Source organism: Leiobunum rupestre, chromosome 5 (assembly GCF_980474605.1).
Source record: "Leiobunum rupestre chromosome 5, qqLeiRupe1.1.hap1, whole genome shotgun sequence".
In the NCBI taxonomy this organism is placed as follows: Eukaryota; Metazoa; Arthropoda; class Arachnida; order Opiliones; family Sclerosomatidae; genus Leiobunum; species Leiobunum rupestre.
The window spans coordinates 31,486,100-31,512,153 of NC_143388.1; the positions used below are offsets into that span (position 1 = coordinate 31,486,100).

General features: G+C 38.7%; 1 protein-coding gene across 1 annotated transcript; it reads right to left on the reverse strand.

The window, feature by feature from the left end:
• Positions 1–1,264: 1,264 nt before the first annotated feature.
• LOC149944146 (O-acyltransferase like protein-like) lies at positions 1,265–19,816 on the reverse strand. Its single transcript, XM_090175344.1, has 15 exons — positions 19,564–19,816; positions 14,397–14,614; positions 11,551–11,665; positions 11,227–11,314; positions 10,027–10,133; positions 8,618–8,782; positions 8,462–8,555; positions 8,302–8,394; positions 5,824–5,989; positions 5,606–5,685; positions 5,419–5,541; positions 4,941–5,064; positions 3,294–3,480; positions 3,084–3,226; positions 1,265–1,744 (listed from the first exon to the last, which is right to left on the reverse strand). The coding sequence occupies exons 1-15, from the start codon at positions 19,814–19,816 to the stop codon at positions 1,511–1,513; spliced, it is 2,190 nt and encodes a 729-aa protein (XP_090031470.1). The 3' UTR covers positions 1,265–1,510.
• Between the last annotated feature and the right edge of the window lie 6,238 nt (positions 19,817–26,054).

Genomic DNA, 26,054 nt, shown 5'->3' on the forward strand with positions numbered 1-26,054 from the left:
GTTGTGGAACCACTTTAAGGGTAAAAATTGTGAAACCACTTTACCGGCTAGTTGTGGAACCACTTTAAGGGTAAAAATTGTGAAACCACTTTACCGGCTAGTTGTGGAACCACTTTAAGGGTAAAAATTGTGAAACCACTTTACCGGCTAGTTGTGGAACCACTTTAAGGGTAAAAATTGTGAAACCACTTTACCGGCTAGTTGTGGAACCACTTTAAGGGTAAAAATTGTGAAACCACTTTGAGGAATAGTCGTGGGACCATTTTAAGATTTAATAGCGAGACGATGAGACAACTTGAATGGTTCCTTGTGAGACCATTTTGAGGATTAGTCGTGGGACCATTTTAAGAGCTAATAGCGAGACGATGAGACAACTTGAATGGTTCCTTGTGAGACCATTTTGAGGATTAGTCGTGGGACCATTTTAAGAGCTAATAGCGAGACGATGAGACAACTTGAATGGTTCCTTGTGAGACCATTTTGAGGATTAGTCGTGGGACCATTTTAAGAGCTAATAGCGAGACGATGAGACAACTTGAATGGTTCCTTGTGAGACCATTTTGAGGATTAGTCGTGGGACCATTTTAAGAGCTAATAGCGAGACGATGAGACAACTTGAATGGTTCCTTGTGAGACCATTTTGAGGATTAGTCGTGGGACCATTTTAAGATTTAATAGCGAGACGATGAGACAACTTGAATGGTTCCTTGTGAGACCATTTTGAGGATTATTCGTGGGACCATTTTAAGAGCTAATAGCGAGACGATGAGACAACTTGAATGGTTCCTTGTGAGACCATTTTGAGGATTAGTCGTGGGACCATTTTAAGAGCTAATAGCGAGTCGATGAGACAACTTGAATGGCTCCTTGTGAAACCATTTTGATAATTACTAAAATGTTTTTAAATCTATTAGTTTAACCAAACGAAGCAAACATGAACCGAAATTGAACGGTAAAGACAACCAAACACCTCATTAGTAGCAGTCAGTCTGTGAACGGCGTTTAATTTTGTCGCGCCATCGCTCTACGTTTCATTTCCTTTCCATCGGAAGAAACGGAAGAAGCCTAACAAGCTTAAACGAAATTAAATCCTTTTGGACAAAAGAAGACCAAATGAAAAGAACTACCAATTAGTTACCACGAAACTAAATTAAGATGGCTATACCAACCACCTTGAGGGTAATATCTTCTTCTACATTTTCGTTGATTCAAATTAAATACAGTCAAAAAACTTCATCGAAAAACTTAATACTTTATAACTCCATAATATTACACAACATTCAACAATATTTACATTGGAAGAACACATATTGTGAAAGATAAAATTATCTCACTCCGGTTGTAACCGCTTTGTTTTACTTTCCATTTTTGGAAATGTGTCCATAACTGTGGGAATCACAGAAGTGAGGAAGGCACGCGTAGCACCTTCATTTGGCTCATCAAATGGTGCGATTTACGCGAGGGTTCATAGTACCTTAAATATTTACAATCACGCACACTTGATTAAAGTTTATCTTCCGGCTACGGGTCCGTCTTGGGGTTCGAGGATCAGGATGTTTTTGAGACTGATTCCTCGAGCGGAAATGGGCGGTGGCACTTTCCGAGAACTCAAGGAATCCTTGTCCGACGTGGGGTCTCTGGTCCACAACCATTTATTAAACGTTAATAACGGTTGCTCAACCAGGACGTGTAGTACAAAACTGATGATAAGGGTGCGACACGTTATAGCAAAGAAATTATTTATCTGTAAAACAAAATAGATGTTTCAAACTTAGTTCCGTAAAAATGTGTTGCGTTGAGAATTAGTTTTGAAGGGACTTTTTCAACTCGGCTCTAAAAGGAAACTTTGAAATTGGTTTTAAAAAGGGACCTTTTGAACTTTGCTCTAAATTAAACTTTGAACTTGTTTTCAAAAAGGGACCTTTGGACCACGGCACTAAAAGTAAACTTTGAACTTGTTTTCAAAAAGGGACCTTTGGACCACGGCACTAAAAGTAAACTTTGAACTTGTTTTCAAAAAGGTACCTTTTGAATTTGGCTTTAAAGGGTCACATTTTAATTTGGTTTTAATGGGTAACTTTTGAAATTTGTTTATAAGGGGCCCTTTGAACTTGGTTTATAAGGGGCCTTTTGAACTTGGTTTATAAGGGGCCTTTTGAACTTTTTTAATAAGGGACATTTTGAATTTCGCTTTAAAGAGGAGATTTATTACTTGGTGTTAAAAGGTACCTTTTGAATTTGGCTTTAAAGGGTCACATTTGAATTTGGTTTTAATGGGTAACTTTTGAAATTTGTTTATAAGGGGCCTTTTGAACTTGGTTTATAAGGGGCCTTTTGAAATTGGTTTATAAGGGGCCTTTTGAACTTTGTTAATAAGGGACATTTTGAATTTCGTTTTAAAGGGGAGCTTTATTACTTGGTGTTAAAAGTTACCTTTTGTATTTGGTGTTAAAAGGTACCTTTATATTTGGTGTTAAAAGATACCTTTGGTATTTGGTCTTAAAAGTGAACCTTTGAACTTGGTGTTAAACGGTACCTTCGAAAGGGATCTTTGAACTTGGTTTTAAACGGTACTTTCGAAAGGGATCTTTGAACTTGGTTTTAAACGGTACCTTCGAAAGGGATCTTTGAACTCAGTTTTAAAACGGAACTTTATTACTTGGTGTTAAAAGATACCTTTGGTATTTGGTCTTAAAAGTGAACCTTTGAACTTGGTGTTAAACGGTACCTTCGAAAGGGATCTTTGAACTTGGTTTTAAACGGTACTTTCGAAAGGGATCTTTGAACTTGGTGTTAAACGGTACCTTCGAAAGGGATCTTTGAACTTGGTTTTAAACGGTACCTTCGAAAGGGATCTTTGAACTCAGTTTTAAAACGGAACTTTATTACTTGGTGTTAAAAGATACCCTTTGAACTTGGTTTTAAGTGGGAACTTTTGAACTTGATTTTAAGTGGGAACTTTTGAACTTGATTTTAAGTGGGAACTTTTGAACTTGATTTTAAGTGGGAACTTTTGAACTTGATTTTAAAGGGTACCTTCGAAAGTAAAGTTTCGAACTATGTTTAAAAAAGTGTTTATTTACATGAGTGTCGTGATCGTAGAAGACACGTTCTCTGACCGCTGCTATTTGGGAGATGATTAACATAGGTTGCATTACGAACATGATGATGGTCAGCTGGTCTACTACGGCGAATACTTTCCAACTAAGTATCTTTTTTATTATACCTGCAATTGGAATGGATCGGTTACCAAACTGACTTTTAACTTCGGTTTGTTAACTGTGGAACTATACCTTTCTGAGTCCTGGCGCAGATGAAGGTAACCCATCCAATGGCCAATGCGAAGACGCACCTGTGTAGTCCCGCATAGATGGCTCCTGCCGCCACTCCGACGTCATGTCCTTTACGGAAGTCAATCAGGGCGTACACGCTACCAATACAACAGCCTCCGGCAAGAACCCAACCCGCAGCCATAACGAACTGGCAAAAGTAAAGAGATCATTAGTACTTCGCGTTCACATCTCAGTTCACAATACAGTGCTATCAGGAAACTATAAAGTGTAAACCTTTTACCCTAAGACGTTTTATTCGCCTGTTCTCGGGGTAAGATTTACCCTGTCCCGAATATTGTTCGCTTGTTCCAGAGCTCTAAGGTTACACTTTTTACTCCTCCTCGAAAGGAGGTGTAGAGGGAGTAATCTAGCTTTGTCGTCTGCTTAAATTTCGTTTCACGAAAACATGACGGGCAAGCTTTTTATAAATAACCTTAAACCTTTAACTACTCCCTTGTTACTCCAACTCGTTGTTTTCGTCAAGATAGAAATGGAGTAAAATGACGTCAAATGGCTACACTTTTTAACCTGCTCAAAAAACCAAGAACAGGCGAAAAAAACCACCTATTGGCTCGAGGTTTGACGCGAAAAGAATGCGTCGTCATGGTAACAAATAGGCGATCTTCCCATAGATATAGGAAACGTATATAAAGGTCTAGATAAAATATTTCAAAGGGAGTGAATACGGAGGTGACAGCTAGCAGAAACGCGTAATTTCTGCAGGCTATCCTAAAAAGGCGCTATCTATCGGTAAGAAAGCTCGTGCTATCGTCGCGAGAGCCATTGTCTCCTGCTTAAAAATGATACTAAAAGTCACCAACAGATGGTGTCTAAAGACTACGGCCTGCGGAAAGGTCAAGCACTTAGTACTAAAATGCTAAGAGAGCTCGCGCTCTTGGTCACGTGCCTTCCTCGGTGTCTGCTAGGTGTCAATTCCGTATTTTATGTTAGGCTTAGACGCCCCGAAATTTATCTAGACCTTTATATACATTTCTTATATCTATGGATCTTCCCGCGCAAAAAAGGCTTATAAAACAATAGATTTAAAAACCTCAATTTGTTATCGTACTTAATATTTTGAAGTAATTATAATGTTCTTCGCGAAAGAAGTGTAGTGATACCTAATTTCGGGTATTTGTATGGTTATAAAAGAGATAATCATGTAAGCTAATAATATAATAACCATGACTAGGCTTAATGACGAGTTTTCGTCGAATTAGGGTAGCGAGGCGCGAGAGTTTTTGACGTGAGTTTCCAAGGTTTAAGACACGCCCGTTTCTACGAGCTTCATCACGGCCGTAAAAATCTTCCTTAGAAACCTATATAGTTTCCTGGTGCTATCAATAACAACCCCTAGGTTGTGATATGTAGCTTGTATAATTTGGAGTTGTCAACATTTTACATTAATGGTAGGTATAGCGATCTTTTAAAAGTCGTCCCAGGTGCCTATAGTCATCCTAAGGTGAAAAGCATTTCAACAGTAGCCAGTAGGATGACCGTAGAAATATGGGAGAAGTTTTTTGCAAAATTAAAATTTATGGAGAATGGCGGACATAGTTATTAGAAATGGCGGTGCGAGAAACCAAGTCTAGGGCTTTAGGTACGTACCTTGTTGATGACGACCTCTTTGTACTCAAGCACGATGATCGCAACGAAGATTCCGATGCAGTACGCTCCCAAGTGAGTGTAAGGACGGACTACGATATAGCTGACAAAATCTTCTATTTCTTCCCTGTTCGTTCAATTCAAAATTAATAAGCGCTTTTAATGACCATCAGTATCAACTCCAAGCTAAAATTGTAAGCTCTTCAAAATGGTGGATTAACCAATAGGCTAACTAGGCTTTAAGCCTAGGGGCTCAGAAACCTTCCTAAATGTAGGGTGTACCAGAGACCATGCTGGAGCAAGGTCAGAGTGATCCTACTAAAGGTCAAGTCTAATTGCCCGCGTGGTAGTTAATCCGACACTGGCTCTTCTTGAAATTAGTTAGTGTTTTTGTTTTTACAAGCGAACCACGGAAGAAGAGAGTACAAATTTCGCCGGGAGATATGTCTCTAATGTGTCCATTGGACGTGTTCACACATACCCGTATTCTCTACTGACGCCATCCAAGGCAGGGGGCAGATTGTACACTACCGTGATGATGATAATGACCGCTATACTCGCGATCGTGTAAAGGAAATTGACCAGGACGCCGATTCTACGGGCGCTGAAATAAATCAAAATTAACCCTGTTGTCCATTTTAAATCGACTCTAATTTCATTTTGATTACAATAACAGTGGTAAGATGACGGCTAAGCAAGCAATTTGGATATGAATGTGTGAACTGAGAATCCAGTTGTGAATGAGGCACTGCAATTGTCACAATTTTCTACTATTAATCTCTCCACAATTTACGTAGTTTTCTCGAAGGCGAAAATGGTTCACCAATGACGTCAACTATGACGTACCCAAGAAAACCACCTAAATACTACGAGTTCATTCGCTTACGGAATCCCTAGGTGGGAAAAAGTTGGCGATGTGGATGAAGTTTCTCCACCAGTAATTCTTGCAATTTTCGTACATCGGCGTTATGACGTCACCCCACAAGGGACCGTTGTTGGCGTGCGTAAAGCCCATCGAGATCAATGTCGTCGCTATGGTTATTATTGTCATCCTACAAAACATATTCATCAAGTTATCTATTACGTATGCTTGGTTTAATTAATACGGGGATTCTTCAGCGCCACTGAATTTCCCCATCAAGTGAGCAAATGCCTGTTGCAATCCCTCTATCGGGTAAAATAAGCATAGCAGCAACTTCTCATGTGCGAAGGTATCAGAAGAAGACACCATGTTGAAAATGCCGTATACTACGCTACCTTAATGATATTACTATTTTTATTTAAAAAAACCCACGCAAAAACTTGGATGTTGAGTATTAACAGTATCATAAGTGGATCATTCTCTCTAAGTATACAAATTCCGGGTCTCGGTCGGGTATCTTAGTCTGGGTTTCGTGACGTCAGAGCTTGTATAGAGAGCAAACTCCAGAGAGAAATTTTTTGAAAATATATCGGCGGAGTGGTCAAGACGGCAACTACAGGGGCGTTTATTGAACAAAACTCTACCCTTGGATCTGAAACTGACCTTGAACAAATATGGTATAGGTTTTTTTTTGGGGGGGGGGGGGGAATTCGAGGAGCCAAACCCCAAAATTGATCTCTCTCGGGCTAGTCGGGCACTCGAGACACGTTTCAGACGTGAAACGTACCATAAGAGATGTAAGAAACGTTAGATTCGGCAGTATCAATTCAGAGTGAAGTTGAGGTGATACACAGTATAGGGCGGTTGTAAAGGGCTGCCAGACCGACCCCAACAAAGACTCTAGTCATAGGTAGCATAGCGGTTTGTCTACTTAGAGAGAATGATCCATTTGTGACAGTATGTATGCACTATGATTCTCATAGAAACGGGTTTAGTTTACATCGTAGATTTTTGCTCGAGACGTGCTAAGCTGAGCTCGGTTCTTAGTCTATATTAAGCCTTGTCTCGAATAGAAGTTCACTTATACCTTTTTGTCCAATTTGTAAACAATCTAAATACGTGATTTTACGCGGAACTAGATCAGTTTCGTGAAGAACATGATCAATTCTACGAGATATTCTGTAGATGGTTTCTTTTCGCGTGTTCTGGAATTTATTAGTAGTGTAGCCCCATGAGGCCATTTTAATACAATTCTGTGGTGGCGTATAGTTGGAGTCTGGGTGAAAATGTTTTCCCAAATTAGCAGCCTGTTCTCATTTTAGCAGATAAATTCTGGATCAACAGTTTATCAGTGTACTCTCTTTACCAGGGTCGTCTTAAGGCATGGGCTAAATGGGCTACAGCCCAGGGCCCCCAGCCAGTTTTGGGGCCCCCTGAAAGGCCAGCCATACAGCCTCTACTCTAGGGATAAGGGTTTAGTTGGTTAAATAATATTTATGCTCATTTCATATTATGTATCTTTTAGTTACGCCTAAAATAATTTAACCCATCGCCACACCGCGTATCATACGGTACCAACAATTTCTAAAACCTAACAGCGAGTTAGTAAAAATCTTATTTTCAGTAGGCCTAGCCGCCTATGTTATAATTTTGAAATTAAAAGTTTTGGTTTGATTATTGTATAGGTGAATTTAGACAACGGACATACAAAGGCTGACCGTTGGGGATTGCAAATGTTTCAAGATATAATTTAGCCCAGGGCCCCAAAAGGTCTTAAGACGGGCCTGTTCTTTACTCCTCCTTCGACGAGGAGTAAAAAGCGTAGCCCCAATACTCTGACCTTGACGAATAGCCTCACGGTGTAGGTACGTATTTATCTCAACCAGAACAAGTGAATAGTTAAAATTTATTGTGCGAATGAGGCACTTCTTCGCAGTTAGAGGTAGGACAATAAGCGTTTGTAAGTATCATGGGAAGCAGATAAACAAATAAGCAAGAATTAAATCAGGTACTTAAGAAAATGGAGCAGTAACAATGGACTCTTTTAACACCCTCCCATACTTTGTAGCGAAAGGTTCGTCTGCATTTTTATCAAACTTAAACATAAATAGAGATAGTCTGTGTAAAAGAGTGTGACGAAAATAGATAGCAGACGAACTTACGATGCAAAGTAATTACGAGGGTAGGGTTTGGAATCTTTGCAGTTCCATACAATCACGAAGGAAAAATAAGGAGAGCCAACTCCTGCTTTTGTGGTTAAAAACGACGCTAGCGCCTTTAACACCTCTGGCGAATAAACACTCATCAGATGTTCTTTAAATATATTTTGTGATGTCGACTAGCATTGTAAATTAAAAAAATTGGGAAAGCAGACCAAAGATACATGGCGCCATCTCGCTATCTTGTGGATAAAAAAATTCTAGCTGCACTACCAACCACCTTTCGATTTATCTTTATTTTACGTTAATGATATAAACTTACGATGACTTATGTCAGTATTACCTTAGAAAGTCTTCGACCAAATTTCGGAAAACCGTTCTTATTTTGGATGATGTTCTAACTCGTTTCAAACAGGTATAAGTTCCGACGACCCCGCTGCAAAATGTAAATAACTCTTAGACCCGAAACCCACGGAGAACTTTTAATGAAATACGGTATATACCTGACGAAAAACGGAGTTTCGTACGAGACGAAGAAATTGGAGATAGCACCGTAGGTGAATTGCTCTTCGAATTTCAAAATGCCGGTTCTTCGACCTGCGTGTTAATTCGGAATAATTTATAGCCGCGGTCAGACGTCTTAGAAATGAGAGACTTACTGTATTGCGTGAACTGCAAGATGTAACCCAGGAAGTAGCAGTTCCCCAGAATGTTCCAGAGCAGAGACAGGAAGCGGATTCCGGCCAGGGCGCTGAGGTCTGGATCGCTGCTGCGGTACGACAAGAATCTCTCCGTGTTTGCGACGAAAGAGATCGACTGAATCACTGGATCGCAAAATTCAAAATTATAATAATCCCTTTACACAGATCAAAGATAATGTAGACCTCGTACCCTAGATTTTAAATCACGCGTTTTCAATAGCGCTTACCCACTTGTGCCGGAACCCCAAAAATTTTGCTCCGTAGTTACCCTGGTAACCAACTATAGATATCGCCATACAGAGCAACCGATGGAGCCCGATTTTTCGGACGTCACGATGGTCATGTGCCAGAAGTGGGTAATCGCTTCATTATCAAACCGTCAATCGGAAAGCTCTCTAAATTCGAATCTAGGGTACGAGGCCTACAGGGTTTTTCAAAAGTTATGCAAAAATTTGAAGGAGTTGTAGGGGGTGAGTTGAGAAGTATGTCTTTTTTCCCCCATTTTCCTACGGTGAGTTAAAAGAGTGACAGAGAGCTTCAATGTGTGGCCTAATAGCCCCTGGAAGTAGGCTCGACAAGCGCAAAACCAAGCAGCAGGGACTTTAAATACTGTTTAAGTTTACTTTTTATACACTGGTTAGTGGTTACCTCGATTTGATTACAAAGTCCTTTTTCACCTATAACACGAACCCAAACCTTAATGTTTGCATTTCCCTGTTGCTTGGTTTTGCGCTTGTTGCAGCCTACTTCCAGGGGCTAGTAGGCCACACTTTGAAGCTCTCTAGCGCTCTTTTAACTCATCGTAGGAAAATGGGGAAAAAAACAGGCATACTTTTTAACTCACCCCTTACAACTCATTAAAATTTTTGCATAACCTTTTGAAACACCCTGTATATTATCTTTGCGTAGATATAGACCATACACGTTGCACAAGGAAGAATATGTACTTTCACAAGGGTAAAGCAATTAGAGGCTGATTTTTAAATACCCGCAATCATCCAAGATGGCGCCAACAGTTTGAAACGTATTAATTTTTAAATGAGCGATAAATATAATTTTTTTCCTGCTTTTATGTCGAGTCTTTGCCGAGTTAATCTTAGTTTAAAAAAAAATCAAATAAAAAGTGTTAAAAGTGGTTTTTATAATAAAACAATCCCGATAAAGGTGTAAAGTGGCGCCATCTAGAGTAACTAAAAGATTTGTATCAGGGTGTGTATGGTGCGAAGGCCTAGTTGTCATGTGCACCAAAATAAAGTTTATTATTTTTGAAAAAAAAAAGAACCACTCGCATATCCCTCTGAATATTTGTTTATCCGTAAACAATTTGCGAATCGGTCTACTGTTTTATATGATAACTTAGAGTGTACCTCTTCCGACTACGGTGATATCCTGGATAACCTTCGGCTTCTTCCTCTTGCAAAGGTCAATTATAGTACAGAGCACCACTATGAAGATGACAGCGGCGAAGATTCCTCTGCAGATTAGACAATTACAAGTGTCAGTTACATTATACAAAGAGGTTTTTAGAAGTGTTAGCCTTGTGAACTACGGGGGTATACAAATAAAGATAACGAATGTCGTCGTAGTCGGAGACAAAAGAACATTCGAAATGTCAACTGAATGAGACCAGAAATTTTTATCTTCCACCAATAAGGACCGTAAACCGTAAATCTTGACTAGCACCACCTCAGACTTCAATGAAAATTCATTGTTCAGTCTAAACAAAGAGCGTCGTTGAAAGTCAATAAAGACACGTCGTTCTCGTCCCTTTGGGTAGAAAGTTCATTGAGGGATAACAACAGAGAACATGCACAGGTTATTCGCAAACCTGTGCAGGTAATTTGAGCCAATCTCACTTTTATCTTAATGGAATGTTTGAAATATTAAAATTGCTTTGTCAATATAAAAATTCGATTTTGAGCTGGGCTAATACCGAAGACACCGCCTTAGACCCAAGTCATCTTTCGACTATTAATGCCTTTAAATCAGGTAGCCGGGTTACAATGCGTAGGATGGCGGTGGAAAGCCCTTCATGCCACGCGAGCCAACACTCACTATTACCGTTAACCGAAAAACTCGAGGCAAACTCAACGCGGAAGGATTGGTTTTCACCCAGTGCCACAAGCTGCTGGGATCGAACCCGGTTCCTCTTGCTGCGAGGTGAAAGTATTATAGCCTCCATTTGAATGTATCTGTTGCGTAATCCAAAGCAATAAATTAATGACTTCTAAGAAACTCAAAGCTTTATGATTTGCCAACCCACGATCATTTTAAGGCCTAAACTCCATTAGGCCCTCACAAAGTATAAAAACGCTTTTGAAAATCCCTCCACTCGAAGGGAGTCCATGTAATTTGTTATAAGATATAACGTTCATGAAGGCAAAAACCGAGGGACTGATCACTCCGCGTAATCGGTGTACAGAGCCGTACATTTGACTGTACTAATGGGACTACGCGTAATCTTTGAAGTCCCTGCCTTTGACAGTGGTAATCTAAGCGTAGTCCGGTGTACAGACTTTCTAAGAGTGGTTAGCCCCTCGGCAAAAACCCTCAATAATGAGACTTACAAGCTGGCGTATTCGGCGGGCTCGAGGGACAACGGTGTCTTCACCTCGCATCTCAGCACTTTGAAGTACATGTTGAGTAATTTCGACACTGTACCAATGACATAAACACATTGCCACATTAAGTATAAATATTCAAAGGCAAAAGGGAAATATTGGAAAGTTACTATAAAATATACCGTATTAAATATTAAATTTATTACGACCGTGTTAAGACAGTGAGGAAGAAATTAATATTGTAATAAATTATTTGTATACATTTAATTTATTCCCGGCACGCTATAGGGTACAGTTTTCTATTTTTTTTATTGTATTTTGTCGTCTGACCTTGTTCGCTTATCATTTGGAGGTCCTCTACCGAGCAGGATGATGGAATGCAGAGGCCCATTCGAAGTCTCGATTTGAAGAGCACGGCGGGGTCGGAGAATAACCCTGACGACTCCTGCAATTTCAAACATTGTTGACAATATATTTATTATACATTTTTAGTTCGACTCGTAGTAGGCGATTCTATAAAGTAAATTTGGTCTTAACCAACTTGTTAAAATGGGAAACAAAATCACGTGACTACCTTTTCACAGCCAACTTCGATTCGGTAACTCGTGTAAATAGTTGGCCGTGCGACGTTAAAGAAAAAAATTATTCCTTCCAGATATTGCAGACAGCTAATTAACTTTTCTATTACAAAGTGTTTACCATTAGCAAAATAAAATGAATAATAGTTAGTATTTCTTAGGATAGATGGCGCTGAGGTTCTCCAAAAAGTCACGTGAATACCATCTTTTCAGCCCCCCTGGACTTTATAGTTTCGCCTATTACTTACAGTGGAAACAGTTTTATTACAAATTCTTAAACACCATTTTCTTAATCATAGACCGATATTAATTTCACAAGTGAGAAGATCCTTTCACGGGGGTAACGCCATTCGAGGCCAATTTATAAATACGCAAAGTCTTACCAGATGGCGCCATTTGTCTGAAATGTTGAAATTTTCAATTCTCTAAAAACCTTATTAAAAATATTAACTATTTCGAGTTTATTTTTAAATTTACATAAAATATCGTTTAAAATAGTGTTAGAATTATAGTTTTGTAATAAAACAGTATTTATTATCTTCCCGCCAAAAGGTTTATAGTGGCGCCATCTCATATAAATAAAAGCATTAAAATCGAACCCCTCATATGGCTTCGCTAGAAATAAGTGAGTAATTTGTAAATCAGATTATTTGAAATGTTAATCTGTATATTTGAATAATTCAAACTTTAATTGTTACTTTGATTTAAAATAACCAACGGGGGGATAATTACCATTCATTTTTCGATAAAATTAAACAACCTTGAAACAACATTTATTTTTCCAAATGTTGGATTTCAACGAAGGACCTTTATTATGTCTTATGCCAAGTCTCAAGCGAGTTTAGGGCATTAGGAATACTGAATTTCCATTTCATTACTCGTTATTCATAAATATGGATAACAGACATATTTTTTCGCTTTTACGACAAACTACCTATGAGCGCATTATACGAACTTTAAAAAAAAATTAATTTATTGATTCAGTTAAATTTAATTTTTTGCTAAATAAAATGTGACACCTGTGCTTGAGTGGACACCAAATTTGGTTTCGCAATTGGAGACCCCATATTTAAGTTGAAAGGAACTTTTACACACGTTTTCCTTATATTGTATTGTAATTTTAACCTTTTTTCGGTGTACCTAAGAATAGGAGAGGTTAAGTAGCTGACTCTTTGAACGTTAATGTATAGGTTTTCACAGTGCTTTGTTGACGTTTGATCAAACTAACTTTGGCAGTGCTGTCAAAGCATTCCCATGTTTCCCCTAAAACGTCTATGGGGCTTTGCTTAAAAGAACACAGAATCGATTCAATTCTGAGTGTTGTATCCACAGAATCACGTGTTTTCAGAAGCGGGAAGGTACGAGCGAATCACGTGACATAAGGGGAGGATCTAGTTGATATTGCCCCCGAATTGTTCAAACGATTCGGTTGACCTTCAACTTGCGGATTTATTTTTAAAAACGCGAGTAATAGGCTGATTTACATATGCAGATGAATCCGCTTAATTTCAATATTGGGAAACTGATACTCGCGCCTCGTTCAGTAACTACAGAAAACCATTGATTTTCTTGTTGTATGAGGCGTGATTTTTTTAACACCAGCGATATGTCGAATGCTAGAGTTATGAAACTGCATGGGACTTCATTTCATCAAGGACCGAATTTCTAGGCATCTTACAAAGAGACATTCCGAGGTGTTTCTCCCCGATTTGTTTCAGACTCGGGGGTTAAGTAGACCTTCATGTACCTTGAAAGCTCCTAAAGGGAAAAGTTAAAATGGACATTCGTTTTGCCATGGCAACCAAAAATGTTTTTCACAACTCAAATTTTAACTTTCTCTACGTAAAATAGCATGGCAAAATCACGGATTGTAATTTTTTTTAAATTAAAAAATTAAAATTTTGGCAAAACAATTGGATAAAATCTATAAAATTGGGTTAAATCAATTAAATACAAGCCGTGATTTTCCCATGCTATTTTACGTAGTTTGAACAAACTCGGGGAGAAACACCTCGGGATGTCTCCTTGTTAGTATGGGAGCAGTATTGTCGAATACGCCAAATGTTATTAAAAAATATGAATGAATGTTCTTATCGTTTTATAAAAATGATTCAAAATTGTACTTTGGCCGAAAACATTTGGTCCCGATTAAACGAAATTTTGTCCCAAAAAAAGGGAAGTTATTTAACATTATTTAGGTGTATGGTTTGGATTCGGGACTTCAAGATTTGGCCCAAATAAGCGGATGTCCCAATTAACCGGTGTCCCAATTAAGCGTTTAAACCGCGTGGGAGGGTTGTGGCTAGCCCTAGCTGTCACAGATAACCACTAGCGTCCTTGCACTAACCAGTGGTTAGTTGACCAGTGGTGAATTAGCTACCATATAGGCTTTATTTAAGGGTCCACCTTCCATTTGACAAGGTCGGATTAACACCTTTACAGGCCCTAAGCTCTTAAAACATTGGTGCCTTCATATACATATGCACGTGGTTTAGCTGCGGCACTTTGCAGTCTTGAACAATAGGTTTTATTAGTTAAAACTAATTTTTGTCGGGACAGTAGAGCAAAACGAACGGGGTTCTTAAAGGTTGAGATTACCTTCTTGGTGAAGTTGTGTGGGACTGCCAAGTACTTGTCCCTGACCACAGTGCCCGGTTTGAAAGGGTGCATTACGACGGAGCAATACTGGCCAACGAAAAAGGGCTTCGGCGAGTTCTCTTTGGCGTGGACGACATCCAGACATTGGTCGTAAGAGCCCAGAGCCATGGCCGCTCCTTCCAGAATCCCCGAAGGCGGCTTCCCCGTGGCGTCCAACACTGGAACCATAACAAATGCTTTAACATCTTACTGCAAAATTGATGCAAGTTAGGTAAATAGACTAGCGTGGGTTTGGGATGTTAGAATATCGACAATTAGTATAGTACTAGTTTTTATTTAATTTTATAGTAATTCTTAGGCGACTTAATTATATTGAAGTTTAAACACTCGTCCAAGTACGTCATAGTCAAAATTTCCAAAATACCTAAGAAAGACCTTATGGACCAAATGCGTCACGCGCATTTGTACCGTGTTCTTCTCTTTTACTAGTTACTATTACAATATAAATCTTAAATTAAACAACGTTTTCTTATTTAATATCAAATATTCAGAATAATAAAATTAGTGTAACGGATAAGATGGAATATGATAAATAATAGATAGAGTGGAAAATATGAATATCACAAATATTAATATTAATATTAATATAAAATATTAATGTATAGATATTATATAATCATATGCATATGATAATAAATATAAAAAGAAGGCTTTTACTTGAGTATAATTCACTAACAAGTGTAAGTATATTATTGAACTTTCAATGTCCAATCTAAAAAATTACTTTTTGTATTTCTGTTTTCAAAAATATTTTTGAGTTTTTCATTTCTGAGTAAAAAGTGTACATTCTAAATCGAAAAATCATTCGCTAACACTCGCTTATAACGTAACTAACTCAAACTAACCCCAATATCCTAGTACCGCTAAATGATGCTTTTAGAAATTAAAAAGATATTTTAACATAATGCAATCCCATATGGTGACAATAATAATCAGCTAGGCTAATACCCAAGGCACCACCCTAGGCCCAAGTCATCAAACGACTTTTAATGCCTTTTAAATCAGATGGCTGGGTTACAATCTTGGCCGGATAGTTAACCCGTGTTAGAAATGCAATAGTGGTTTTTTTTTTCATTCAAAATAATTCACGTGGATTATACGAATGTCAAAACGTCCAAAAAAAACGGAAGGTTATAGCCTCCGATAAACATCAACCTCCAAAAAGACGCTTAATATAAATTATTCTCCGTCGTTTGCTGTCTCAAGATTCTATCTATTTTGTTAATTACCATTGGTAATTACTAAACCACGGGGTTCGTGTTGTTTGGTAGGAAACCCCTCACTGAGACATTTTGCTCCCCAACAATCAAAATAAAGGTCCTTTTTCCGTCAACCTTCCTCGCATGAACACGTAACCTTCTTTTCTGATACGTCTTATCTGGATTCTCTTTAATTAGTTTAAGTCGTCTTACCTCTGGTTAATGTTATATACAATAAATAACATTTTGCTCCACCAGTAGTTAATTAGTTTTGAGAAAATTGAACTTGAGTTGGGAAATCTTAGAGAGTGGCGTAATCTGCCTCGTTTATTATTTCAACGGGATTAATTCGAAAAACGTGAGTTACATTTCAGTTAGTAAGTCAAATAATAGTTATTTTTATAAAGTAACGGGGCCTTCTTGTTTAAATGTCGCTCTTACGTCACAGTCTCTTACTTTTACGAGTCTACGAGCGCGCGCTACAGTCGCCAGAGGAATATAGCTCTTTCTAGCGCCCGTCTAGCTCTGTCTTGTGACGTAAGAGCAGCATTTTAACAAGTTAGGAAAAACCACTTTTTATTTTATAAAATCAACTAATGTGGACTAAGGCTAGGCGCCCACTGGCTCCATCCTGCCTTCCACAAGGCATTGTCTCCGTTACGAAGAAAAGGCTTGTGAAAGCTAGGACGCAGACGTTACGAAGAGTAGGGAGCGCCTGGCTTAAAGACGTTTCGAAATGAAAAGCTAGACTATAAAAACATCTTTATTTCCATTCTATACACTCTTTTATGTCAAAGTCGGGCATTTCATTACAGGCCTAATTTAAAATAGTACAGGCAAGGGCGCCTGCACGTGCTCATCAGCTCGAGACGTCGCGTGCACTTGACCGCGTGAAGCGGCCTTGCATGTACTATTTGAAATCAGACCTGTAATAAAATGGCAGCTCTCACAAATAAGGATATAAAAGAGTGTATAACACATTTATTTATATGAATTTTAATTTTCAAATTTGCGACAGTCGCAATTACCATATTTTCCCACTTAGATACGTGTACAATTTCTTACCCGCAATTAGGTAAGTGCAAAAAATATAGTAATCTGAGACCTTGGAAAATTTGAAATGGACATTGGTTATTGGATAAAAACTTCATCCTCATACACAAGGATTAAGTCAGAGGTCATACGACAAGAAAGTAATTTTCCACTTTACGTATTCCGTTAGTTTCCGTCTTATAATCTAGCTTAATCTTACTAGATAATTTTTCTCTAAACTTATCCTTATACAACTGAAAGATGTTCATTTTAGAATTCTATTAGTTTTTCCCTTTTCCCGATGCTTTCGATGACCATCACACTGGCTAGTATTCATTATATAGAATTCTATAAAATCTCGTGTGTTATTAAAAACAATTTATTTTTAATTATTTTTGACTCTGAAGGGACCAGAATTCCCTTTAACAGTAAGCTCCTTCCCCTTAAAAAAATCTAATCAGCCCGGTATTTCATTGGATCCCTAAAACGCGATTGAAGTACACGTGGGTGCCTGGGGCAAAACATAGTAACATAGTAATTTTGCGTTTCTTTCTTGGGCAGATTTGGTCTGGAGCCAGGGATGATCGAAAAATGTAATAACATTTTACTAGTTATCTAATTTTCCGGCAAACCTGGTTAAATAATATATAGATTTGTGTGCTAAATTTGACTAATTTTTCGATTAATTTTTTAAACAAACAATGGTACACACTGCAATAGCAGCTAAAACTAATTTTTTGTGTTAATATTCCACTTATAATACTACTATATTTTTAAATATACCTTACTCACATAGGCTACCTTAGTTGTATTGAAAAAATTTACATCTTGCATGACGATTTTAGAATATACTAATCAACACGAGCAAAATTTTAAATTTCCTAAAAACAGTTCCAGTTGCAAGTCCAATTGAAGTATTGTATTTGTTTAATCACTTTCCAATTTATTTAATTTCAAGCGTATATCTTAATTTTAAGCTTAGAATAATAATAAATAGGTAAAAAAATATGATAACCACATTCCGTCTGTGGTTTGTGGCACATCCTTATATCATTAAAATATTTGAATAACGACACCCTTTTCAATGCTGACCATAATTTTCATTTTTCGACGCAGCGGGAGAAAAATAATTGCGCGGTTAAGTGGAACATTGACAACGCAATAAGTCAAAAATATATTGATAGACCCGAAATTACTCAATAACTACTCTAATCCCTTATTCGCTAATCCACTAGCGTTGAAAATATTTGTGAATTTTTGTCCAATCTGAAGGCGCTCAACAATCTAGGTAGATTCTTAAAATCAACGAAAGCGTGCAGTAATACGCAGAGAGAAAGCAACAAAATGATCAAACTCCACAGCCGGTAACGAGTTAAACTGACATACTCCGGCCGGCTGACACCATTTTCTCTTAAGTTCAAATATGAAAAAAAAGTTTAGTGCTGGAATTATTTATATATTTTTTTTGTATAAAATGACCTTGCCCTCTTACGATATTGTGTGAAGAAAGTGACCCAAAAAACTGTTCCTCACTTTCGCTAAGGGCTGATATTACTCTATGTAGTTCATTATTAACCTTTTTTAAGTTATATTCTACATTTTCGAAAGATTAGCGCTGTGATATGAACTCTAAATTTAATTGTGAAACATCAAAACTTGCTTTATTAAATTCCCCCTTAGGGTTCTTTAAGAATGTATCAAAATAATTATAGCTATTTCCGTAACGTTTGTGGCAGATTGATGAGAGGATATTGTAACTGTTCTTTTTACACAACAGGGTCAATTAAACTAAGCGTTCATTAAGTTCTAAGCGTATTTTTACGCGTTCATTACTTTATAAACCTTGTATTTTCCATATTTTAAACCCAGCGGGCTTATGGTGGAACGTTTGTTAAATTTCCGTAGCTATTATTTTAAATGAAATTAGCTAAAATATTGCGAAATACTATTCCTTCGTAATTTGATAATTTGCCAGACTGGAGAATAATTTTACGTTTTTAATAAATTATATACTATTTTCCTTGAATTTTAAAATATATGAAGCGGATATTTCACATTGGTTTTTAAAGGTTTTTCTAGAAATAATCGCGACTCAATCATTGTCTTGATAAATTAACAAAATTAGTATGCCAAGCTCGTCTGTTGAAAGAAATTCGGAAATAATGTGACAGAGAAGTTTAACTAGGCAATATTAAAGAGGAATTTTCAAATTTTTACGTGCTGAAATGATATATTTTAAAACCCGCAAGAATGTGCTTCAAAACAGAAAGTTAAAGTAGTTGGCCTCTAAGAAACGAAATTTAATAAAAATTCGGATTCTGTACTCTGTAATAAATTGTTAAGATATAGAGTCACCGCGAATAATTATAACCTTCGATAATTTTGTTTTGCTATTGAACTGAAATTAATCGGTATTTTGGTGGTCAAAAATATTTTTGGTTTCACGATGTACCCGCGGCAGATATCAGTTTACAAATGCAAACAGCGTAGTTTAAGTTGAATCAATTTTTAAATGTTCATTCCAGCCCTCCATATCAAGGTTATTTCTTATTTTCGTAGGATTTAACCATTTTAGGATAATGTCAGTAATACTAAAACAAATTGCGCATAATTTGGAGTTCTCATAATTATTTTCCCGGTTTCCCTGATTTTTCCGAAATTTTTTCATTTTCCCTGATATTTCCCTGACTGTTTGCATTAAATAAATTTCACTGATATTTCCAGGTTTTCACTGATTTCCATGTTTGTATGAACCCTGTACATTACCATTCGCGTGTCCAAAAATACCGTATGGAAATGTTTGTCACCTTCAGCAATTGGTATTAAGATAACTACGGGTAAAATGACACGGGTTTCTTCCAAAAAACGGTACTTACTATTCATCGCCCATGGTTTTAAATTCCTGACGCCCATGATCACCTGGAAGATCGCCGATTGGCAATCGATGGACAAATCAACGTCCCCGCTGGTCCTCAACAGAGAGGGCAGTATTCTCTTGATGACCGAATCGACGGTCATCTTCAGTCGATCCTCCGTCTGCTGGACCGCTTCGCTCAAAGATATCTTTTGTACATCAGCCGTACTTGGTCGCAAAGTTAATCCCAAAAACAAGCAAAAAGCGAAAACCATTTTCGAAGGCATCTTCGCGCGACGCGAAAACTCAAAAAACGGCAACGAGATTTCTGAACTCGATTCGCGCATCCACCGAAAATAATTCCTGTCAGTAGGACGACTTTAGTTTAAACTCGTCTCTAAGTGGAATATATTTTTATTCATTCGAAGTGTGCCCCTTTCCGGGCGTTCGAACCTTCAATGTCAGCCGCCCCGCGTTCCAGCATCCAATGGCGGAGAAGAAAGTTACCTTCCGCTCCGGGGGAAGACCTTGACAGTCGAAATATATTTTTATCTCTTTGGGGATCGAGCGTTTTTGACCTAGCCTGAGAAACTCGGTAGCTTCCGCGGGATACCTTTAAGGCTGGTTTACACTAGGGCAAAAACGCCACGACGGTGAACGTCGACGTGAAAATTTCCCGTTAGGCCTAGTTCAATATTTTTGCGTCGACTGTCACCGTTGTGGCGTTTTTGCCCTAGTGTAAACCAGCCTTAAGCAGAAATTTAAAATTAATCTCTACCCATCTACGACATTGAAACGCGTCGTCTACCTTCGCAGGATCGAGGTAGTTTCCAATAGTAGTTAGTTTAGAGGATTGTTTTCAGTAGGTAATTATGATAAATTACTAGTATACGTGAAATGTGAGTAATTATTAAACTATAATGAGTACATCGCGATCGCATCACGGCTAACGATGTAAAATGTAAAAATTACAACGTTCGCGTAGTGATATGTATTTATTTCAACTTATAATTAGGGAGAATGAGACAATTTATAGCGTTGCTTCAAATCCCTCTCATGCTCAAAGAGTAAGATTCTCCAACTTTAAAAATCTAATCAGTCTGTTAGCCCATAGATTCCCTAAAACCAAAAGTGACATAATTACCAAAAGTGTTTCAATCGGACCTATTTCGAATGAATGTTACGAGCGAAATTCAAGTTGGGAGGGGAGAAGGGGAAGTATGCTAGAGGGAAGGAAGTTAAAACCAACAAATAACGCCTCATAGTGAGGAACGGAGGAACTAACAAAAAGTAGCGCTGGTCAAAGTTAGTGTATTTTTTTATTTTTCTTCGTTCTGTGGAGAGGCTATCGCCATCAACCTACGATATAATACCATAGACTAAAAAAAGATCCAGAAAGGCGACAATAAATAGTCTTTTAAGTGGTCGATATCGAGTCGAGCATTCATTAAACCTTTAGCGTACGAAAGTACAGGGATTGTCACACTTTTGGTAATTATGTCACTTTTGATAAATCTGATGTCGTCGTTCGCAGTGGCGGACTGGGTCTAATAATTTGGGCTGCCAGAAGACAAACGGCCCCAGCTTTAACAACTATAACTCTATCATGTTTGAGGGGCCCACTTCATGAACCGTCCGTGAGGCCTACCTGCCATCGGGCAGGTTCACTCTATGGCCAGTCCGCCACTGATCGTTCGCGATTGGTGGTTTTGGAAAAATCAGCACGCGCGTGTTTCAAGCGCGTAACGCAATCCGGATACTTCTCTGTCGAGAGAGATGTTATATGCTTCTGGTTCTAGGTAATCTTCGGGTGTATGTCGGGTATCATCATATGAACGGTACACAGCCCGAGAACCCGGTCATGGCCTCCACTCACCGTATAATGACGAAACTCGTTTAATTCGAATATTAATCTCTTGATTATTTTGAACGTTTTTCGCGGGGTTGTCCTTTCGTAATCTCTCATGATGATATGTTTTTGTTAAGTAATCTTTATTTCTTTTCCTCTCTGGTGTCTTAGCAAATGGACTTCCTGATTTAAAGAGTGAAGTAATTGGATAAGTTCATCTCCAACGCGACGTTGCCGCACGCTGTCGTTTTCTATTTCGGTAGCCTTTGGGAATTCCTGGAGGTCAGAACATTCTGGTTTTCGTCGAACGAAAATTAGGCACTCGTGTCGGTTGAGAAGCCCTCAGGGCACCGCCCGTTACTATCGGTAAAATATTTAAAACAACATTTTGGTTCTTTATTTCGGTAAATGACTGGCTACGGGTGCAGGGATAATATAAGCCTTTCATCGAAAGATATTTAGGCAGCTATTTTCCGAAAATACTCATACACAAATTGGAAAATCGTTTTTTTTTCAAGCGATGATGAGCCCGGTTCAAATCCAGCTTGTGGCACTAGGTGAAAACTTGGAACAACTCCTACAGCGTTGTGTTTGAAAGTTCTCTCCCAACTGGGTAAAAGGGGTTTTCTTCCCAGCTTTTCGGTTTCCCCTTTCCATGAACACTGGGATGCCCTGAAGGCAGGGGCGTAGGAACGTTCTAGAAGTTGGAGGGGGCAAAGATAAACCGAAAGGGGTCTGGAGAATGGGTTTGAATTTTTATTCGAGTGTAGCTTCTCTGAATGCACGTGTACTTTTTACTACTATGTAAATTGGCGGGAAAAGATTGAAATTTAAACACAGTTAAGGTTCTATAAGCTTTTTATGCTTTTAAAATGAGAATTTGAGCCTTTTGAAGATTTCCACTGACCAAGAAGTTGGAGGGGGCAATAACATTAGTTGCCCCTCCCAGCAAAATTCTAGGGAGGGTCATTGCCCCCCGGTTCCTACGCCCCTGCCTGAAGGGCTGCCATTCGATGACTTGGGCCTAAGGCATGTTGTAGCTTAATAATAGGCCCAAGTCAGCGAGCTACTTTTAATGCGTTTGAACACGTGGCCGGGTTACAATGAGTAGGAGGGTGGTGGCAAGCCCTTCATGCCACGCGAGCCAACAGCTCCCTACACTTACTATTATCGTTACCTCTACAAGATTTTATTGGAAGGGGCGTGTCTCTAGTTGATTATTATAAAAATGATTTTTAATAAAATTATTTGAGCTCGCCGCCAAATTTGACTGGTTTTAAAAATCAGTGCCAATTTTCGTGGATAGAAATACATAAAATGTACTTCAGAGTGAAATTTGGGGGTAAAAACCGGAGCTCGTTAATCATAATTGACCTATTGAACTCGTAGATGAACCCATACCAACGCGCAACGTCTGAATCGAAATTGGTTTCAATTACTGTGAAGATAAAATTTAATTAAAAATTCAACTTTTTTTGCAAGGGCAAAACTAAACGGACTTGGAGAAACATATAGCACCCAATGACAGTGAAGATCAGGAGCGTAGGGCTCCAATTGATGCAAAATAATAAACACTTATGTCACATACAGTTCACTCGTCGTGCATTGACTTACAGGAGACGACCCGAAGTGTTCAAACTCGGGGGATTGGTAGACCTTCATGTAACTTGAAAAATCCTAAAGGGATTTTATTCGATGGGCAACGGTTTTGCCATGGCAACAAAAAATGTTTTTGACAATATAAAATTGAAATTTTCCCATTGAAAATAACATGGGATTTGGACCGATTCCAAGGGTCCCCCCCCCCCTGTGAAAAATTTTAAAAATTTAAAAAATTTTAAAATACCAAAATTATAAAAAAACCGTAAAAAATTGACGAAAAAAATCAAAATTGATCACATTTTGATCAATTTGAACCAAACGGGGGGGGGGGGGGGGCGAGAGCTAGGGGGCCCCCAAACGTTTCTGATTAAAATTGGTGCTATTTAAAAGGGCTGTTCTTCAACCTTGCCAGTTGGGGCCATTCATATTATCTTGCCACATATTCCTAATATCCATTTTCTTAGGTAGCGTGTGAAATGTTAAACCCAGTGGCGTAGTAAGGGGGGTGGAAGGAGCGGAATTTTTCATATGAGCTATCCCTGGAAATCGTAGGTAGTTGTATATTGGGGCTATTGAGAGGGGCTGAAAATTCTGCGACCGCCCCGGGTGGCAAAAGTTACATCCTGTGGCTATGCAAGGTATTTTTGAAGCCATTATGAAATGTCCAAAAAGTTAAAACAGATTACAGAATATAATATATAATTACATGTTGAAGGCAATTAGGCCTCGATAATAATTTTTTTAAGTAAGAATTTTCACTGCGTTGGCTTAAAGCAAAATCCACGTAACTTTTCGTCGGTTATTTTGAGAAATATTGTTTTAAAAATTTTAAATAGTAAGGAATTCTTAAGGTACGCGCATCTTAGAACGTGCATATTTCGGCGAACATTTACGATAAAAGACTGCGTTTTTCGACATAGATGTCAGAAATCATAGTTGTACTTAAATAACTCTTTAATGCAAAACCACGCAATTCAAGTTACGTGGGGGTTTTTTTTTCAGCCGAGTCTAGTAGAAAAAACGTCTGAGCACGTGGGAAAATGTAGAAGGTTCTTGGTATGATAGTAGGAACTACAAAAACGATAGTGTCGGCGATGCAACTCAAGGTTAGTAAAACCACGGGTACAGTCCGTGGACCGTGGTAAAATCATGCAGGCACTAACATTGTAAGGGGATGCAACGAACAACGCACCATAAATATACGTTCAAATTGAAGGCCACTGTGGGGCGCTGCACGTAAATTTAATACTCATTTTAAATTAATTTAAGAGTAATAATTTGTCAAATGAGTAACATTTTCAGAAAGACTATCGTTTAATTCACAAGAAAAAAATCAAAAAGTTTAGTTTTCCTAAATCACTTGGAAAATTCTTGTCACAAATGACGTAGCGCAGTAAAGGGATAAGTGATTTGTACCAGTGGCGTAGTCAGGGGGGCCCAGGTGCACGTACTCCCTCCGAAACGTATGGTCATACGTACAAATCTTTATATTTGTTTACTTTTCTCCCTCCATTGGTGTGTCCCCCCAAACCAAAATTCCGGTTATGCCACTGGTTTGTACAAGCGTTATTAAATGTTACAGCTATAGGAGCAACAAACACAAGGAGAACGCAGCTAGCCTTTAAACACGCTAACGTGGCGTTGTGTACAAATTTCATTGGACGAGACTTTACGCTGAACGCTTTACGGAAAGGGGGAAGACAATTTCCAAATTTTCCCCTTCCGACGGCAGCATGCGCTAAAGGGTCTAACCAATGAAAATTGTACGCAAGAAAATTCACGACTTTTGACGGGTTGCGTTCTCCTTGTGTGTTTGTTTCTTCTAGGTTACATAAAGGCTCGCATTCCTACAATCCGTACACTGTCACAGTGTCCCGCGTACTATCTGGAAGGCAGTCGCTGTGCCTAGTCTTACGTACGCGAACGATGTCCTTTGTTTTTAGAAACCCACAAACCAAAAGCTCGAGCAATCGCAATTTTCCGTGGGTAAAGCCGTAGTGGGGGAACATTTCATCGTCTGGTCATCTTTTGTTGAGCGGGAGGCTCGTGGAAAATTGTCCTACCTGGGTCGACTCATCCATATGGCTCCGGAACGTACCGCAAACAAACAAAGTTTACCGCTATCTACGGGCAACGGGTCTTCCGACCGCGTGGATCAAACGAGTTGAAGCCATGGATCGGGCTGACGGTTACGGTCACTCTCGCGGAGAGGTGAAGATGGTGGCTGATTAGAACAAAGTTGTTAACAAAGTGGGTCGGGAAAACGCCAACACGAAGTGGCAGCAAGAAATCGACAAACACCGGAGTCTCTCCTTGTATAGCAGAAGGGAAGAAGTCAAGGTCGAGACTCGCTATAACAACGACAGGCCCAGTCACCTTCTCTTTCTCGGTCGAAAGGGAGCGCTCCCAACCGCCGCCAGGTTCGCGGACATCTTCGGGGGAAATACGGAATGCCCACTCTGTGGTTGGTCTGTCGAAGACATTGGCCATCTCCAAGCAGCGAGCTCGAAATTTTTCGTTAGCAATAACGCATATTTAAAGTACTGGCTAGACTCGGGACGAGTGACAATGACATTTCTGCACGTGTATCAAACGAAGTTTTTTAATACATTTGCGAGAAAATGATAATATTAATGATCCAATTAATATATTTAATATATTAATATATCTTACTGTGCTGCGTTGCGGATATTTCAATTCATTTTTACGTCTTACTGTTTATTTCTTAATGTTGCGCTCCTTTCGTAAGAAAGGAATCGAGTCCTAAGGGGGGGGGTTGAACCCCCTAAACCCCCCCTTATATACGTCCTTGGCCATCTCCTAGTTGAGTGTCCGAAATTCGAAAACGTTCGAAAAGAATATATTTACTCGAACGATCTGGACAAGTCGGCCGATTGCGTGGCGTATCTTTTGGGCTTAGGATCGGGGAGTGCGAAATGGCAAGATCTGGTCGTGACGAAACGAATTCTGGGGCGTTGGGGACCATTGCGAACTAAACCTTTTTCTAGTTAGTGCCAAATTTAAAATTTGATTCACTCTTGCAAATTCATTCATATATGAGC

Bases quoted from the DNA above. Each gene is read 5' to 3' on its own strand.
- LOC149944146 (XM_090175344.1), bottom strand. From the start codon at position 19,816: ATGGTTTTCGCTTTTTGCTTGTTTTTGGGATTAACTTTGCGACCAAGT. The intron at 8,556-8,617 runs GTAAGTCTCTCA...ATTAACACGCAG, and splicing joins CTTGCAGTTCACGCAATACA to GTCGAAGAACCGGCATTTTG. The intron at 5,686-5,823 runs GTAAGCGAATGA...TGACAATTGCAG, and splicing joins TTTTCCCACCTAGGGATTCC to TGCCTCATTCACAACTGGAT.